The sequence below is a fragment of the Panthera leo genome, chromosome C2 (genome assembly GCF_018350215.1).
Source record: "Panthera leo isolate Ple1 chromosome C2, P.leo_Ple1_pat1.1, whole genome shotgun sequence".
Classification (NCBI taxonomy): domain Eukaryota; kingdom Metazoa; phylum Chordata; class Mammalia; order Carnivora; family Felidae; genus Panthera; species Panthera leo.
The window spans coordinates 147,022,883-147,042,222 of NC_056687.1; the positions used below are offsets into that span (position 1 = coordinate 147,022,883).

The following is a 19,340-nucleotide window of genomic DNA, read 5'->3' on the forward strand; positions in this document are numbered from 1 at the left end:
TTCCGCTGCCTCGACACACGGCAGCAGGCATTTCTGCGGAGCGCAGGGGAGTCCCCAGAAAGGAACCCGAACAGACTTTCTGTACCCGAAAATACGCTCATCCGAAGATACCATCGTCACTGAGCACTTACGCTGGCTAATCACAGACTCGACGTACGTGTGTGTAGGAGGGAGGAAGAGAAAAGCGACAACCCGTCTGTCTCCCCCTAGCTTTGCCCCATGCCCTCGCCCCTCCCGCCCCGTCTGTCCTCACGGCGGCCCTGGGGAGGCTGCCAAAGCCACGTCCACCCTCCACGGACCCCCACCTCACTCAGGTAAAAGCCCGAGCCCTCCCACGCCCCCCGCACAGCGCCCCCGTGATCGGGCCCCTCCTCCCTGACCTGTCCCCTGTGCCCCAGCCACAGAGCCTCCACGAGATTTCTAGAAGACCCCGGCCTCACGCTCCCGCTCCTGCCCCGGGTGTCTGAGCCTTCTGCTGTCTCTGCCTGGAGCACCCTTCCTCCAGCCATCCCCGTGGCTCCTTGCTCACCTCCTTCAAGCCCTTCCTCGAAGGCCGCAGCTTGTTGGGGTCTGTCCTGTCGAAAACGGCAGCACCCCCCCACCAGGCACCCCGCACCCTCTCACCCTGTCCTGCTCTGTCTCCTCGGTGCCAGTGAGCGGTCACACTGCGCATTTCCCGCACGTGCCTCGTTTTCTGTGACGCGTGCACGGACGGCGGCTGAGGGCAGGGGCCTCTGTCCTGGCCCCGTCGCGGCCGCGTGCCCGGCACCACTTTTCACAAATGGACGGATGAACGGATCAATGAATGAACAGACCACGGCCTCTCTGAACCGCCCCCGTAAAGATAAGCAAGTAAACCCGCTTGAGACAGGTGGTCTACACACGCGGGCGGGAAGGGTGCACTGAAGGCGTGAACCTCCTCCACACCCCACCTTCTCTAAACAAACGTGTTTCATCCTTGAATAATTCGTTACGTGGGAAATTCGGGATAAGGAAATCAAACAGGACGAAATGAACCTCCTGAACACTGATTTTTGGCTTCTAAATAAAAGGGAAGACTTCGCCAGTACCAACCTTGGGGCGCTGGGGGGGCCTCTGGCAACCTGTGGAAATACAGAGCCCCCGAGAAGTCAAACCCAAGGTCGCCAAGGTCGACGCCACTCCCATTTCTCACTGCGCGCCCAAGTGTGCAATCCGTGCAAACACAGGCCTCCCACGCGGGGTCCCCCGCAAGCCTGCACTGGGCTCCCTGCTCTCAGCAGCAGGGGCTCCCCCGTGGGCTGGGCCCCAAGCCCTCTGCTCACGGCGCTTGGGGAGCCCACGGCCCCGGGGGCCAACGCACCTGCTGGGACCCGCCACGTGGCCTTAACCCAAACAGTCCTACGCGGGGGCAGCTCCCTGTCGCAGGCCATGGGGAGAGACGAGAGTTGAGAGCGACAGTGATCGCTGCGATCCCAAGGAAGGCCTGTGAGGGAACACTGGATCTCGTTCCCCTACCCCTCGGCCTCCGGAAGCACATCTGAGTCAAGTCTGTCTCCTCAGCTTCAGGGAGACAGGCCTCTAGGGCCCCGGCTATGCCCCTGGAGGCACCCTTCTGCCACAGCTCCATCTGCTGCCCACTCCACCCCCTCTGTTTCTGGGCTGGTGGCCTCCTGTGACTCCCAGGCCCCCCCCCCCCGATTCTGACTTCTGGTCCACAGATCAGAGGTGAGTCACTGACAGAAGGTCCCTGCCTCACGGAGAGGCCGGCACCCTCCTGCAACCCCCCTCGCCAGCTCGTGGTGACAGAGGGTGTCTACTGTGGGTGGCACACATGTGCCCCCGGGGCAAGTGGCTTCTCTAGGCTCCTCTTCTGTAAAGTGAGGCGCAGCTGGAAGGAAGCAGAAGCCCCACGCTCACTCCCTTCACCCATCTCCGCCCCGGGGTCTCCTGCCATAGCGCTGGGAATGCGGGGGTTTGCAAGATGGACGAATCATCTGTTAAGCCCTAAGCTTCTGTGGTCCTGTCATCGTCGGGAACAATTCCTTCTTAAGAAAGAAGACCACTTCCGACACCACTCCCTCTCTTATGGCAGCCATCAAAGCTAGACAAACTAATCTCCTATAGGGATTGTCCTGATTGGAAAATGGCTGCAATGCTGCACTCCCACAAAAGAGCACGTCACGGGGAGAAGAACATTCATCATCAGCGGGTCGCCTGGTGCCTCAGTGGGTTAAGCGTCCGACTTCGGCTCAGGTCATGATCCTGTGGTTCGTGGATTCAGGCTCCGCATCGGGCTCTTTGCTAACAGAGCAGAGCCTGGAGCCTGCTTCAGATTCTGTGTCTCCCTCTCTCTCTGTCCCTCCCCACTAGTGCTTTCTCTCTTTCAAAAATAAACATCATATTTAAAAAAAAAAAAAGAATACATCCACACCTTCACCACGTCTTACCTCCTCCACCATTTCCGCCCTGGTCCAGGCCACCATCGTCTCAGGCCTGGGTTATTATCATCATCTCCTAACTGGTCTCCTTGCTTCCACCTTTACTCCTCTTATGATCTATTTTCAACAGGCAGCTGGGACAACCTTGCTAAATGACGCGTCAGATCCTGGTATTCTTCTGTCGAAACCCTTAACGGCTCTGCAGTTCACTTAGCGCAGGAGCCAACACTCCCCGCGAGGGCCGCTGAGGCCCTGCGTGATCTGGCCTCAGTCACCACTCTGACCTCACCCCTGTTCCCTGCCTGCTCCAGCCCCATAAGCTGCCTGTCTTCCACATGCCAGGGGCCACCTTGCCTCTGGGCCTCTGTCTTGTTCTTCCCGCAGCGCACACCCTTCCCCCCGTGGCCAGATCATCAGCGAGGCTCGTCCTTCGCCACCGGCTCCGGGGCTTTGTTCAAATGTCACCTTGTCCGTGAGGCCATCCCAGTCGCCATCCCATCCCCTCCTAAGGCTCCACTGCCCTCTCACCACTGCTCCCGGGTCCCTCCCCTGCTTTGTACTTCTCCATAGTACGTAACACCTCCCAACACGGCCTACGTAATTTTATTTTCCAAGTAGAATAGAAGTAGGTAGAGTGGAAGGAAGCTTGACAAAGACAGAGATGTTTTGTGTGTGTCTGTTTTGTTCCGACAAGTATCCCCAGCTCTTAACGCAATGTCTGGCATAGCAGGTGCTCAATAAAAATGTCCTCGGTGAATGAAACGTATTCTTATCTCATGGGGTTCGGAAGGGCTTCTTAGGAGCCATGTGCCGCCTGAAGACTAAATTTCGTGCTGGATTTTTTCTTTCCCTGAGAAGAGAGGCTCTAGCCTCAGAGTCTCAAAGGAATTTGGGGCTGAAAGAAGTCGAAGGACCAGGGGCACAGACATTTCAATTTAACAAGCATCATTACAGGTTTCTTCAAACAATGAAGAACTTCATGCACAGCTTATTTGCTAAAACAGGAACGTGCGATCCACAAGTGGCGTGGTTACACTCTTCTTGCTTCAGAATCCCTAGCAGAATCCAGAGATTTGCCTTGGGAATGTTTAGGAGCGGTATTTGAAAGAGGCAGCACTATTATCCCTACTGTCTGTGAGCCAAAACACAGGGGAGAACGAACAAAAACGTGTTTTCACAGGTTTGGAGCCAACTCTAATATTCACTCAAAGCTGAAAATAAAAATATATGTAAGGCACCCCCCCTCCCCCCACGCATCACGTGTAAAGATCCAGGTGTGTCCCATCTAGCCCGTGACCTTGGCCCCACTGGGAAATTACCAGGCCCTGGTCCCAAAATAACAAAACCTATCCCTCTTTACCACCCAAGCACCCACTCACCCTCAACTGCAAAACAAACTAAAAATAGGTCCGCACACAAAATCATCCTCAAGTATACAGACGTCCCCACGGAAGAGCCGAGCTCCATCAAATGTACGACGTGGCTTACCTTCCCCTATCATGGAGACCCCCACGGACATGCCCATGAACTTGCTTTTGGTCCATATGTGAGTGTTGACGCACAGTCTCTTCTCCTTGCACTCACAGTAGAAGCAGGAGATGGGCGGGTGATGGGACACCTGCTCAGCCACGAACCTGAGTTTGTAGCTTTTGGAAGGGTCCTCGGCCATCGGGTGTTCGTGGCTAGCGGGAGAGTGGGGGGCAGTCCTCTTTGGCTTGACCCTGTCCTTGGGGACTTCCCAGGAGCAGTGAAACATCTCGCCGATGATGGGGTTATAGGGCTTCTTGGCCAAGGCCCCCTTGCGGCCCTCATGGAAGGCTGTGAGGTAATACTCCACAAAGCAAATGACTCTCTCCTCTGGCGTGGCTCCGGCAGTGATGGCCAGCAGCAGGTCTGGGTGCGCCATGAAGTCGGCATACATCTCCAGCAAGGATCGCTTCTCCAGGATGAACGTGGGAAGCACCACCTACATGCGGAAGGGGACAAAGTCAGACAGGAGTCCCTGTGACTGCATGAGAGAGGCCGCAGCCGCCATCCGCAAAGCCATCACGGCCTAAGCCAGGGAACGGTTTCTTTTGATTCGCGTACCAACGACAAGCCAGGGGAAACGACGTCAGAGAAATGAGACGTGGCCGCGGTGACGGCACATCGCCCACCCACCGTCGCGGACAAGACGGTTCTGACAGGCTTTCCTCTCTGCTCCTCTGGACCTGAACAGCGGTCTCTGCCTCCCTCTCCACCACGGCCACACAAAACCCTCTTTTACTCCTCGTTACTTACACCCGTGAGGAAGAGAGCTCGGAAGGGCTTTTTTCTTTGCTTCCCGACATCGGGCACAACTAAGGGGGGTGCTCAGTGCCTCCCCACAAACATGGATACTGGGCGCTTGTTGGCACCTCATCAAAGGGGGTCCAAGTAGACCAGCACATAGCATCCCTAAGAGTGGCTTCTGGAGACCTTGGTTCAAAGGGTAGCGTATAAATCCCGACACGATCAAGGCGGAGCAGGTCTCTGGGAGGCAAGGCCGATTAGCAAGCAAATGTCCCGAGAGCTGTCGTGGAGCAGAGGGGCCATTTATGGAGGCTGCCGTGCAAGGCTGGGCCAGCAGAAGTAAGCGGAAGTTACAAAGAAGTGGGCTGGCACTTACTACGGAATCTTCTGGTAAATGGACCGGCACGGCGGCCACTCCTGGGTCTGTTTTCAGCACCACCACTAAAGAGGAGGAGAGATCTGGATGGGACGAGACAAAGAGACTCCTCCTTGATCCAAAATGGATCCAGGCGGTCACTCAGGTGCCCATACAGCCCCAGGGAGGAGGTCGGTCAAAGCAAATGAAGGACATTCTGAAACCGGTCTGGAAAGCAGATCACTCGTTACTATCGCTGACATGCGGAACAGAGCAAGCCTGTCTCTCGTGCTCTACGGTGAACTTGACGTGACTTGGTTAGAAGGGTATCCGTATTCCACCCACGTGGCGGCCGGGCACAGCCCGGACGATCTCACGTTCTCCTCCTCGTAGGGAGTCACAGGATTTTGAAGCCAGAGGGCTGGCCATGGCTCCTCCCTGACTCCGAGAGAGACGGGGGTGGGGAGCCACACCGGTTCAAGGCCACAGGGCGGGCTTACGCTCCCTCCTTACGTGACTGCGTGACTGCGTCTGTCTTTCCTTCACATAGTACCCAGCTGAGAAAACATTCACTGACCACAAACAGCAGAAGGCTTACAGATCTGCCACCCTGCCCCCGCCTCAGTTGGCTCAGATGCTTCCCAGCAAAAGAAGGAGATACAATGGAAGCGAGATGTCCCGAGAGGAAGAGACAGACGGGCAGACAGGAGATCAAAGCACAGAAATTTCAGTGGCAACTGGAGAAAGCCCAGCCCACTGAGGAAGTGACACTGGCATCTGTATTAACGCTGTTCTTTCCGTTCCACACTATGCCAGAGGGAAGTTTATGTACACGCGTTAGGTAAAAAGCAGCCAGCTGGAAAGTTCGACACGTTACACAATCTCCGTGCCATAAAAAGACCCCAAATGGTACCATGTATTTCTTGGGGTCAGAACGGAGTGATTTTTACATTCTTTCCTCAGTATCTTTCTGCTTTGCTCTTACAATATACTGGAAGAAAAAAAAACATTATTTAAGAGATAGCTATGCAAATTAATGGCGATGTTCTCGTTTTCTTTCAGCCAAAACTTGATGAAATCGAGAATCTGGCTGCTGGAGGACCTGAGCTGGGCCATACGAAAGTCCATTCTGGCTCAGATGCCACCGGTATTACTTCCTGTGTCTTTTGTGGGGACAGGTCCTCCGTCTGCTCTTCCAGTGGGGCCCTCGGGGGACCAGGCAGCCGCACTCTCCCCGTGGCCTCCCTCCAGGCAGGTGACCAATGGCAGAGTAAAGGGGAGGCAGAAGCTGCCCCAGACACTCATCGTCGCTCCCTCTCCTGCCCCCAGAGCTGCCCAAAGTCTCCCCCGGGAGCTCCGCCAGACAGCCTGTGCAGGGACTGCGGATTTACGCAGCCCTGGAAAGACGCCCGATGAGGCCAAACCAACTAAAAAGGAAAAGAAGCCACAAACGTCTGCACCTCCAGGCCTTCCCCAAACGGCTCCATTTCCTGCCCGCTCCCTTCCCTGGCAGGACGCTGTGATCATGAGGGAACCGAGGAGGGAAAGGGCAGAATTACCAGGAGGGGGGTCAGCCCTGACAGACACAACTCCCATGAAGGGGACTCCGCGTCCCTGACTTGCACCTTTCTCTGCACCTGTGGACCGGGGCTTCTCTGGCCACAATTTCAGCTCTCGACAAGGAGAATTCTCGAGTTTGTAGCCGAGATTGAAATTACAAGGAAAGAAGGGCGCCTGGGTGGCTCAGAAGGTTGAGCGTCCAACTTCGGCAGAGGTCATGATCTCGCAGTCCTTGGGTTCAAGGTCCGTGTCAGGCCCTGTGCTGACAGCTCGGAGCCTGGAACCTGCTATGGATTCTGTGTTTCCCTCTCTCTCTGCCCGTCCCCTGCTCACGCTGTCTCTCTCAAAAATAAATAAACATTAAAAAAAAAAAAAAAAAGCAATTACAAGGAGAGAACTGCCCACAGTGGTTGCTCTCTCGGTATGTACTTCTGAAAAGGGCGAGAATGTAAGGCAATTCCCCCAACTTAGCATTTCTGAACTCCGGGGGCTAAGGGATTAAAACAAATCAATAGGAAAAAGAACTCCACTCGTCACTCCAGATCACTTAACATCAGAACTGAAAGGGACCCTCAGGGTGATGGAGTCTAATGCCATGGTCTCACAGGTGAGGGGACAGAGACGGGCAGCGGGGAGAGAAGGCACCATGCAGGAACCTTGAGCTCCCAACTGCCACCCAAAGTTCTGCCCATTACCCGACACGTCACGATTATCTGCTTCGGGCCAACAGGAGCATTTTCTCTCCCTCAGTGGACTAGGGGGGTTAAGAGTTCACTGGACAAACTGAGACCCCAAGCCACCTCATCTACTGTCATAAGCAGGGGGCAGGAAGTGGCACATGGGCCCCACTCCCTAGTCCATTCTACTCTTCCCGGAATGACTGGGCAATCCACCCATCCAAAAACTATCGTGAGTGTTAATTACCACCAGGAGGGAGACCATCGGCAGTTAAGAAACGCAAGCAGAGCGCCCCCGCCTGGAAGAGTGCAGCTACGACTTCCTAACTGGCCTTCCAACTTTCTGTCAGGCCCACCTTGATTTCTTCTCCACACCATCACCAGACCCATCTCTTGAATCTCTACAAGAGATAAATGAAGTCCAGCCTGGCCCTCACATCCCTCTAGTGGGACATCATCCCTCACTTTCTGCCCCCAGCCCTCCCCTTACAAGTACCCGTTCCCCCCTCCCCACCCCGCACACTCAGTCCTCTTTCCCTTTTCTGCCCTCCTCCTGCCTTGTCTAAGTGACAGACTGGAACTCCGCTCAAGGGTGACCTCCTCTGCGGAGCTGTTTCTGACAGCCCCTGCTCCCGAGGCTAAACCAACAACCCCTCCTTCACACCCTCACCGCACCCCCACATGTCTCCCTCACGGCGTCGCCAATGCTCCTTGGGATGAAGAGCATTCCTGGGACGATCTGGGAAGTTTGTCCCGTGGGCATACACGAAATAGTATTGCATCAATGTTCCACTTCCCGGGTGTGCCAAGTGCGACGTGTGGGAGAATGTCCTCGCCCTCGGGGGATACTCGGGGACAGAACCGTCACATCTGCCAACATACTCTGAAAACAGACATACGCTCATACACGCAGGTGGGTATATGGGGCTGCACAGCGAGAGAAGAGGAAGACAGAAGTCGAGAGAGTGGGAGAGAGGAGAGAAGGAAGAAGAAAGGCAAAGCAGCAAAATGTTAACAACCAGCGAACAGAGGCAAAGGTTACCTGAAGTCACCTGTACTATTTGTAGCGCTCTCATAGACCAGAAAAGAGGCAAAAAGGCGGAGGGAAAAGAGAAAAGGCTCTACTGGGGATGCAGGATCTGACAACGGATCCAAAAAGATTTTGTTTTTAATCTGAAACAGAGAGAGCATGAATCGGGGAGAGGGGCAGGGGGAGAGAGAGAAGCTTAAGCAGGATCCATGCTCAGAGTGGATCCGGACGTGGGGCTCCATCCCACGACCCTGGGATCCTGACCTGAGCTGAAATCAAGAGTCGGCTGAGAAATCAAGAGTCGGATGCTCAACCAGCGGAGCCACTCAGGTGCCCCAGAACTTATCAATTTTCAGAGACAACCCTCCCAGAACTGCAGACTCAGGGAATGTGGTCTCCCAGGCAACAGCAAATCCAACCCACTGGGTATATATTCTCCACTTGGAAATGATGCTGCTGCTTTGTCAGATCTGGAAAAAGCAGAATACCTGGAAAGATGGAAGAGAATGGACTGGAGGTGGAATGACCATTTCTTCTTCCGTCGCCTACTGGTCTGTCTTTTTGGTGCTTTGCACAGAATATCAGGTCAATGGCTTTCAAAACCAGCATCCTGAACGTTTTGGGCAGGGTAACATACTTTTCGTTAAAGCCGATTTCTATCTCTCGTACGATCTCCCTGCCTTGTGTGCGTGCCTTTGCAAATAAGTCGCTTAATCATCTGTTCCTTGGGCAATGGACACTGGAGGTACAGAGCCAAGAAGCGGTGAGTGCTAATTGGGCTGTCTGCCTCCAATGGAGACGTGAGTGATGGCCCAGCTGTTCAGACCGACAGCATCCAAATGGCTGAAATCCCTACTGCAGATTTATCGAGCCATCAATAAGGGCTGCCTTTTCTTCCATTAACATAATTAAGACAATGAACGACTCTGGGGAAAGAAAAAAAAAAAAAGCAAAGATCTGCATTCGGGACTCGGAAAACAATTAATTACGTTTAAAGTTGCATCAATCTAGAAGTAAGTAACTAATCTTCAGGTTGGGCTCTTAGAACTTTGAAATAATTGATCGCCCATCGAGAAAGAGGGCCCCCAGAAAGAGTGAGAGTCCGTCCCTTCCCCTTAATACAGGAACGCAGAAGGTTTCTGCAAAGCAAGGCCAAGGGCAGGTGCAATTTTCTCCAAAGAAACATCAGTTAACTTAATAACCTTGAGAATCATCTACAAAACACTCTGTCCGTAGACTGGCAGACCCAGCCGGTGCAAACAAGCAGGCACAGAGAGGCTGAAACTACCCACCGAGATTGATCTATGTACTCCTTTAAGGGGATGTACACAAAAATCCAAGCTTACAAAGTAAAGCCTACATAATTATACTGGCAGAGATTTCTTTACTTAGCCAACGGGATGCTCCCCTGGCTTTCCTTAAAGTGCCGGCTCCCTTCACATGATCTCACGGTGCTTGGGACATCGGGAAAGGCATTCGTTAAAACTTCGACCGGATGGGAAGAGTTTCAAATAAAATTTTCCTTTTTCCAAGAAGATATTTACTACATAGAGGGAGAAGCATCTGCGAAAATCAACTCCTGTGTTCCCTCTGAGTCCCAGATGTTGGCTTGCGTTAGGGAATCGGAAGCCGTGAGCTGACGCTCATCTCCGGGCGGCTGCGGTCATGTCTACTGGGGCAAGGTCATCTCTCCAAGACTCAATTCCTCTGCTGTAAAATGGGAGACAGAAGAATACCAGCCTTCCAGGTTTTTGTGAGGATCACATGACAGTGCAAAGTCAGCCCAGTGCCCACCGAGCACACAGTACAGGCTCATTCTGCTGGTGGCTGTTGTAAACAGCGATCGTCTACTTCACCTAGAGGCCCGGGGAAGCTAAGAACAGTGTGGATCAGACAAAAACTTGTCACAAAACGTTTCAGTGACAAAGCTGAAGCCAAAGTCTCAATGACCAGAGCAACCCTTGGGACCGCCTCTGATGCTTCTGCAAACACTGAATTATTGGAGCAAAAGGAGAAATAACTGTGTAAAGCAGGGAAAGTGTGGTAAGAACGTATGAATGTTTCCAACTTAAGCCATATGTGGAACTCAAGCCAGGCACCGTGCTTTGGGCTTCACGTGATCTTGTTTGATCTCCTGAATAACTGTGAGCAGGTATGACAATTCCATTTTACAGATGAGAAAACTCCAGCCCAGAAAGGCCAAACAAGTAGGGAGCCGGAATGAGAACCAGTTCTGCTGGGTCAAGGCCTGTGCTGGATCCCTCACTGCCCCCAGGAGGCCAGAAGGCTCGCCCTCACTCACTGGAAGTCTTCCTAGAAAAGCAGGGCCGACGAGCTCCTGCCAATAACATAGGCAGGAAGTGTGGGCAGGACACATGCCGCCTCCCTCCAGACACAGATTCACACCGACAGGAAGCCAGGTTACTGCTGGGTTTTCTACGGAAAGGCAAGCATCTCAGGACAGGAAGTGGGCTTTACTTGACAGCGTATTAAAAACAAGATTCGGAGAGAAGAGCCAAAGGCATCGGGAAGTGGACGCAACGCTTGGCGGGAAGAGAACACTGAGTACCCACAGCTGCGCTGGGTTCAGCTCCAGGGTGAACCCAGGCCCTTCGGACCCTTCTCACAAAAGTCGCCCCTCTGAAGGAGGAGCTCAAGCACAGCAACACTCATCTTTTTGCAAACACGACTGAACCTGGCAATGTAGCCGGGAGAAAACCCGAGGGCGCCTGGGTGGCTCAGTCTGTTGAGCGTCCGACTCTTGACTTCAGCTCAGATCATGGTCTCGTGGTTCATGAGCTCGAGCCCCCCCCCCCGTTGGGCCCTGTGCTGGGCGTGGAGCCTGCTTGGGATTCTCATCCTCGCTCCCTCCCTCTCCCGCTCGCCCACCACCCCTCCCCCACTCGCATGTGTGCGCTCTCAAAAAACCCCAAAAAACAAACAAAACAAAAAGGAGAAAACCTGTACATTCGAAGATGTCTACCATGTCATTATAGGATCCAGAAGCCGCCGAGAGACATGTGACCAGTCACACCAGTTGAGTTGGGCCCTGACAATGTAGCAACTTGGCGGAAGGTCAGGCAGCCGTCGTGGACGACACGGCTGATGACGGCATTCGCTTCCTCCCACGTGCCGGTGAGCACACGGCTGTTTGCTGTAGGGGGTCTGTCACACGCAGGGTCAACGGACTACACCGGTGCGTTAATCACCACCTGGTTTTACAAATAGTTCTGCTGGAACAATTCAAGCGATTCTTGGAGAATTCACCGAAGTCTAAGAACTGTGCGGGCAAGCTTCTCTCTCAAAGTGAGAACCCTGTCCACCATAATTGCTGGTGTGAGCAGAAAGTTAGGGGTCCCTGGAAAAATAAAAAGGAGACGTAGCTTTCCTGACATAAAAACAGTCATTTTAGGCGCCCCCACCCACCACCTTGTGAAAGGAGGTAAGAACCTACAGCTGCTATCGGGCGAAGAAGAGACAGTCTTATCAGAGACAATAAGTCAGTGGTAAGTCTCCCAGTGCTGGTTCAGAAGATGGACTTGATGCACATTCTTGAGTCATCTTTCCTCTGCCAGACCGAGTGGAGTCCGAGACCTAGGGATGCTGACCCTTGCCGGCCCCCCTGACCTTGACCTGAACTCTGTCACCTTAAGATGACTTCTGCCCCAATTCCACGCTGTATTCCCCACTGTGCAAGTCCCTTCGTGAATACGTATCACCCTTAGCTTTAAACTTCCCCCATTTTGTTGTTTAGGGAGACACTGCTTTGGGAAAGATCCCTGGTGTTCTCTTTTATCTGTTGCAAGTAAAATCCTTCTTCTTCCTTGTCTTGGCTTGGCTGTCTTCTGGCTCGACACCCACGGAGAGGTGAGCCCAGTTTCAGGTAACAATGGGATATGCATCGTGTATCTTCAGGGTCAGGGACCTCATCGCCTGAGGAGAGCCCAATCCTCCCTCTCTGTCTTGCACTTTTTAGGTTTTTTAAATTTATTTTTATGTAGAGAGGAGCGCGTGCACACGCACGAGCAGGGGAGAGGTGGAGAGAGAGAGAATCCCCAGCAGATTCTGCACTGTCAGCGTGGAGTCCGATGTAGGGCTTGAACCCACAAACCGCGAGATCTGATGATGACCTGAGCCAAAACCAAGAGTCGGACGCTTAACCGACTGAGCCACCCAGGCACCCCTACCTTGCACTATTTTAACCACAGTCGGTACCCTCAAAACTGCCACCTACTCTATGGAATCAGCTGTGCCATCAGGAAAGGTTCAAAATTTGCTGTTGGAGATGATCTCCCTCCCGCCTGATCCTGTAAAACTGGGGTTTAGACTAACCACCCTCCTTCCCAGAGGAATCCCCGTAGGTCACAAATCGGCACACCCTAGACCTCGTTGCTATCCGTAACTACCACCGTCCTCCATATCTCGGTTTGAAGCATTCCTCTCTCTACCCGTTACCCCTGAGGTCCCTCCTCACTCTCTCATCCCGGCCCCTCCAAGGCTGACAGCCTGTTGACCCTCTTCTGTCCACCACTCTCTCGCAGCCTCCCTTCTGGCCACAGCTTCCTGGAGGGAAGGAGACAACACGCTGACTGGTCTCTCTTTCCATCCGTGACCGAGCAACCTTAAGTGCCCCGTGGTAGCACGTGGCCACCCTCCTAACCTTCTAGATCTCCCTGAAATGAACACCCTTTTACTGCTGTCCCCCACCCGACTTCCAATCCCTCTCAAGCCTCCCTTTTCCTCGCGTCTCCCTTGCTTCTTTTGTCACCGGGAGAAGCGAAGCCGTCCACGGAGAGCTGCACACGATCGCCGCAGCACCTACTGTGCACCAGGCCCTGATCGGAAGCCCTCGCACACCGGCTGCACGTGCACAGGAGCAGCCCCGTGGAAGGCACAGCTGCCCCTAGCTCGCAGGAGAGAAACTGAGGCAGCCAGGTTAGGGAACTCGGCTAGGGCGCAGCCAACCCACCTGGTTAACCCTGGCTCTCCCGCCCCTTTCCCGGTGTCTGTGCCCCGGGGTTCTGTACCCTCCCGTCAGAGGGTGATCCTCTGCCCACGCTCTGGGCCCCACGCCCTCTGGCTCCTCAGGTCCCTGTGGCCACCCCACCCCTCCCCCTCCCGCTCCTCTCCACTCCCACTAGCACCCAGACATCTTCAGAAACCAAGCCTCCCAATTCCAGGTCTGCCTCCTGCCTGCACCCAACCTTCTGCTCCCCTTTTACTATACAAAAGCTCTTGGAACAGCGTCTTTACTCCCGGCTGGCCCTGTTCCTCCTATTCTCCCTCGAACCCACCCCATCAGACCCTGACAGAAACAAACCATGGTCCCTTCCCAGGCCTGACCCTTCTCGACGCCTCCACAGCAGATCCACACGGCCCATGGCTCCTTTCTCCTGGAAGGACCCTCTTCCCGTAGCTTCCATGACATCACGCTCCTCTGGTTTCTGTCCTAGCTCACGGGCTCGCCCTTCTCAGCCTCCTCTCCTGGATCCTTCTCGTGTCCCCAATCTCTATATATTGGGGCATCACACGACTCATCCCTGCATCTCTACTCACTTCCTAGAGGAACCCATTCCCGACTCCTGGCCTCAAACGCATTCAGTTCCTTATTTGTTCTCAAACTTGTACCTGAACCTCACCCATAAGCCCCAGACTTCTATACCAACTGCCTACACATCCTCTCTCCTTGGAAGCCTAATGAATGGACATCTCAGACCTGAGAGAGCCACGATAAATTTGTGATGTCCCCCAACATCTTCCCATGGTCTTCCCCTTCTCCGTAAAGGGCGGTGGTCATGAGAGGCCCTGGTGGCCCCCAATGAACCACAGCTCCAGCTCCTGGAATGCACACTTGCTTTGATCGGTACAGGGGAAGTGACACTGTGCCACTTCGGAGGCTTGGGTTTTATTGCTTATTTATTCTGAGAGAGAGAGGAAGGGGCAGAGGCAGAGAGGGAGAGAGAGAGAGAATCCCAAGCAGGCTCTGCATTGTCAGTGCTGAGCCCGAAGTAGGGCTCGAACTTACGAACCACGAGATCATGACCTGAGCCGAAATCAAGAGTTGGACGCTCAACCGACTGAGCCACCCAGGCGCCCCCAGGAGTCTAAGTTTTATATTTTTAATTTTTTTTTAACTTTTATTTATTTTTGAGACAGAGCGAGACAGAGCATGAACGGGGGAGGAGCAGAGAGAGAGGGAGACACAGAATCAGAAGCAGGCGCCAGGCTCTGGGCCATCAGTCCAGAGCCCGACGCGGGGCTCGAACTCACAGACCGTGAGATCGTGACCTGAGCTGAAGTCGGACACTCAACCGACTGAGCCACCCAGGCGCCCCATGGAGTCTAAGTTTTAAAAAGGCTTATCAGCTTCACTCTTGTCCTCACGGGAACTTTGAGCCACCGTGTAAGATGTCTGGCTTCCCAGCTAGACAGACCATGTGAGAGGGATACAAGGGGGGAGGGAGGGAGGGGGGGAGGGAGGGAGGGAGGGAGGGAGGGGGGGAGAGAGAGAGAGAGAGAGAGAGAGAGAGAGAGAGAGAGAAACAGAGAAACAGAGAGATCCTAAGACTTCGTGGAGAGAGAGAAGCCCAGCTGTCCCAGCCAAGTCCAGCCCACAACCAACCGGCCAACTGACGAGAGACACACGAGCGACCTTTGGCAAGACCGACAGCAGAACTGCCCAGCCGAGCCCAGCTCAGATGGTGCGACTGTGAACAAACAAAATGGTGATTTTCAGCCACTACATTTGAGGTGGTTAATCCCTCAGCAGTGGGTAACCGAAACAAAGGGCAGCTCTAGCTTTTCTTATCCCGGCTGCTCAGATCGCAACCTGAAGAGTCATTCCTTATTCCTCTTTCCCTCACACTCCACATCCAATCGGCACATCCATACCCTATTGGGACATCGGCCACTCCGCCATCATCTCGCACCTCCTCCCCGTTTCTACTCTTTCCCCTGCTGCCCGCACCCCACTCCTCGCCCTGCCCCAGTTTACCTTCCAACCCAAGAGTCAAAATAATCTTTTAGAAGTACAAGAAAGGCCATGCATTCCTTTGCTCAAAACTCTCCAGCGGCCACCACGCCACTCGGAGAAACATCCCAAGTCCTTACAGCGTCCTAGGAAGCACCCACCCCCACCCCGGCCCCAGCCCTCCTGTCTTGCCAGCTTCCCTTCCCGCCAACCGGGGCATTCTGATTCGATCACACTGGCGTCCCTGCTTACCCTCAACATGCCAGACAAGGGCCATCACGGGCCTTCTTCACCCGCTGTCCCCTCTGGCCAGAACAGACTGCCATACGCCATCTCCTGTGGACCTCCTCACCCGAATCTCGTCTCTACTCCGGTGTCACCTGGGAGAATCCACCCTGAGCAGCGTCTCTAGGGGGGCCTGTCCCCGCCTCCACTGCCGGGCTCTGCTTCTCTGCGCTGCTCTTCCCACCTCTGTACTCTTTTCTCTTCTCTCGTTTGCCGCCTGCCTCCTTCCGTTATCACCCGAGCTCTAGGAGGGTGTGGAATCGGAACGTTTTGTTCACTGCCGCATTCTCGGCGTCTAGAACACTACCTGGCAGGTAGGCTGCTCAACGAATATGCGAGCACAGGCGCTACTAAATGTTGTCTTTCACGTTCCCGAAAACTAGGTTGAAAAGGTCGGATACTGCCAAGCTCCAAACTGTATCCCGGGGCCCCGCTCCCTGGAGCCCGGGTTGGAGCAGAGCAGCTCCTGAACACGACGTGGCGTGTCTCACCAGCCTCACACCCTCCAAAGCTTTCCCGTTGCCCTCAGGATCGGGTTCACCCAGCTCCACGTGACCCACAAGTCCCCGCAGGATCTGACGCCACCACCCACTCCAGGTTCAACGGTGCCACTCACCAGCACATGCTGCACTCTGGCCACACCGCCTGATGCTCTGCAGCTTTGCCCATGCTGTTCCCTCCACCAGGAACGCCCTTCCTCTCACTCCTTCCACGAATGCCCACTCATCCTTCAGGCTCAACCTAAATGTCCCTAACTCAAAGAGCCCTCCCGTGGCCCACCATCTTTCTGCGGGTCCTCCTTTCTCCGTCTCCTTTCCAGGCTACCCGCGATTTGTGGACATGCAGAGGTGACACAGCGGAGGTACTCACCGGCAACCCGGGGTTATGGGAGGCCGGCCGAGGAAGGGGGGCGCACAGGAGTGCTTCCAGAGGCAGGACCAGCCGCATGTTTTGTGGGGCAACGTGAAAAATGAAAATGGAAGTCCCCTTCTTCGTAATTCTTAAGAATTTCAAGAGGGCAACAGCAGAACCTTCAATCCGGCATGGGATGCCTCTGGGCATGGGGGGCGGTGGGACTCCACCCGTCACACGTCCACGAAACCGGCCCTGTCTGGTGGCCACAGTTCATTAACTAAGGCAAAATGCGGCACCAGATGCCCACGCGTGTCGGTGACTTGTGGACGTGTCGATACTTCCCGCTTCCTGAAAGACGGAGCGATACAGTTGTTTCATGGAGAGGGACCAGAGCTCCATCCTGGAGCCAAAGAAGATTTAATCTGCCTGCTCATCGGAGGCTCCATTCAGGCTAAGTGCTTCCATTGCCAAGTTAGCACGAGCTTAACTTCATGCACGGGCAAACGTCAAGAAGAGAAAAGGCGACAAGAAGGAAAGAGGGCCTTTCGTCAACCTTTCTCTGATGGGGTGGGAGGCGTACCTCTTCCTCTCACAAGTATTCCAGCTCATCAAACCCTCCCTTGCTTTTTGAATAATAGCTTCTCCCCAGCAAAAAAGTGAATGAGCTATGGGCCAGAAAAGCTTTTCTCTCAAAGCGCCCGCTGAGTAGTGGATAAACATAACATTTGCTCTTTTAGGAATGAACCATGGCTCCAGAAACGCACAGCAATTATATCCTAACAAAATAATAACAGAAGATGCACCGTTCCTAGGATTTATTTTTAAATAAAACAGCCGTAATGTGATATCTCTCAGACCCTCAACCTGCTGTAAGTCAGTCCCTTCGGCCTTTTATTGTATTATTCCACATCGGACCTGGACAATTTCAGCGACTCTGACGTTCTCTTTCCTATACCCTCCATGATTCTACATCACTGTTTTACAAATATTTTTTTTAATATGATCCACAAGGAGAATATGTCTTATGTTGTGACCCACTACACGTGTCAACCGAACTAAGATAAAAAGTTCATGTGCGGCGCGCTCTGAGATTTTCCGTCGTATTTGATTTCATTTTTTAGAAGTGATCATCTGACCCTCTACATTGGTTTTATAACCGACTAAATGGGCCACGACCCACAGTTTGGAAATGTGGTTTTAGATCATACCGGTGTAATTACCCACATTCCTTCCACCAGATCTCAACTCAAGCTCTACTCAAGTGTCTATGAATCCACAAGAATAAAAGCAGTAGCTTTTTAAAAGGCAAGCATTTAAATGATCCCTCTAGTAAAAAGGACAGGAGCATTCTAGAGCTACAAGGCTGAAACGTAGGGAATCGGGCAGGATAATGCAGAACAGGTCTTCACAGCTTGACGGGCAGATCGAAGAAGAGGGCGGAGAGCGGCCAAGGCAGGGAACCTTCTGAGGTCAGGCCTCCCCAGTGTGAAGCCACTGTTTTGTTTAAAGTGCCACTTTTCCCCAGAATATCAGACACACTCACATTCAAACACAGAAAAACACTGTGCAGAAAAGGCTTTTCTGTCATCTTTGAAGCTCCCAACTCCTCTGTCTCCCCTAAGTGGTGAGTCACCATCTTGTCATCTTCCTCTTCAAAGAATCTCCCACCCCCCCCACCCCCCCACCCCCCGCTGTTCTCTGGAATCCAGACCATTCGTGACAGCCAAACAAACCAACTACCCTCAAGGCGCCTTCCCTGGGCGATGCCTTCAATGGTGTTGACCCTCTCCAGTATGTCCACATTCGTCTGGCTGGCCTTCAGGTTCTAGAACCTCCATTCCCCAGCCCACCACGGGTCTCTTCCCAGTAGCTGTCCCTCTACAGCCCTGCTCACTCCCTCTCATCTCACCACACGCTTCCAGGGAGGCAACAGGATTCAGTATCTGGCTAGAAATGCAACCACCTGGGCACCCCGGCCCTATGCCACCGCACAACCCTTCAGCCACGTACAACATCGCTTTCCCTGCTTGCCTCCAGAAGGAAGCTCCCGCTCAGGGCGAGGGAGGATCTCTATGGGCCCATCAACTCAACCATCAGTAATCAGGACACTGGGTTCTCCTGACTCCGTCCCTCAGGAAGAATCCTGGCCGAGCACAGCACCAGGGAGAGTCAGCTGCCCTTCTGCCAAACAGCAGGTCTGTTTCTCTGCAGGTGGATCGTGGGATCTGAATCCCCAACAAGGTTGCCGTTGGGGACTAGCCGTCAAAGCTAACGCCAGCTGGCGGCAGGCTGCGGCCAGGCGCACAGTGGCCTCACTCCTGGGTCCTCCATTTTCCTTCCCCCTGCCGTTCTGTCTGTGGCCAACAGGCCGCATCTGTCTCTACACCTTTAATTTTTTCTGGAACACAGCAGGAAACCAAGAAGTCCTGCGTTGAATTTTCCCTACCAACTCCTGTGCTTCCTCTCGTGCTCTCCCTGCCCTGCTAAAGCAGCAGCTTCTCCAGGGAGTCAAATGCCAGGCTCACACTCTGAGATGAGTACTGACGTAAAACAACACATCCTTTCGCATCATAACCGGGATACCTGCGCCTTTCTGGCCTTTTCCCCGCTCTGTTTTCCCAATCTCACCACGGCGAAGAGAATGAGAGCAGGGAAGGCTTTGGCCGGGGGGGGGGGGGGGCAGGGTGAGGGAAGACAGAACCCAAGCCACTGGCCGCAGACCCAGTGGGACGCGCCAACCTACCTTGGTCAGATCCATTCCCAGTTTGAGCTGTGAAATGAGATGAAGAATTATACTACGCTGATCCTCCATGGCACCCAGTTCTGTCTCTTCTTTGTCTTCAGTGTCACTGTCCTCATCTTCGGACAAAACCAGTTCAGGGCCCGAGTTTGGCTAAAACAAGATCATCGATACAAA

General features: G+C 53.7%; 1 protein-coding gene across 1 annotated transcript in view; it reads right to left on the reverse strand.

Moving 5' to 3' along the window:
• The window catches only part of OSBPL10 (oxysterol binding protein like 10), a 305,042-nt gene that overhangs the window by 14,418 nt on the left and 271,284 nt on the right, over positions 1 to 19,340 (reverse strand). The window contains exons 7-8 of the mRNA XM_042954884.1: positions 19,167 to 19,316; positions 3,909 to 4,386 (exon numbers count right to left, since the gene is read on the reverse strand). Of these exons, the coding sequence (XP_042810818.1) occupies positions 3,909 to 4,386; positions 19,167 to 19,316 (628 nt within the window). The remainder of the gene's footprint in view (positions 1 to 3,908; positions 4,387 to 19,166; positions 19,317 to 19,340) is intronic.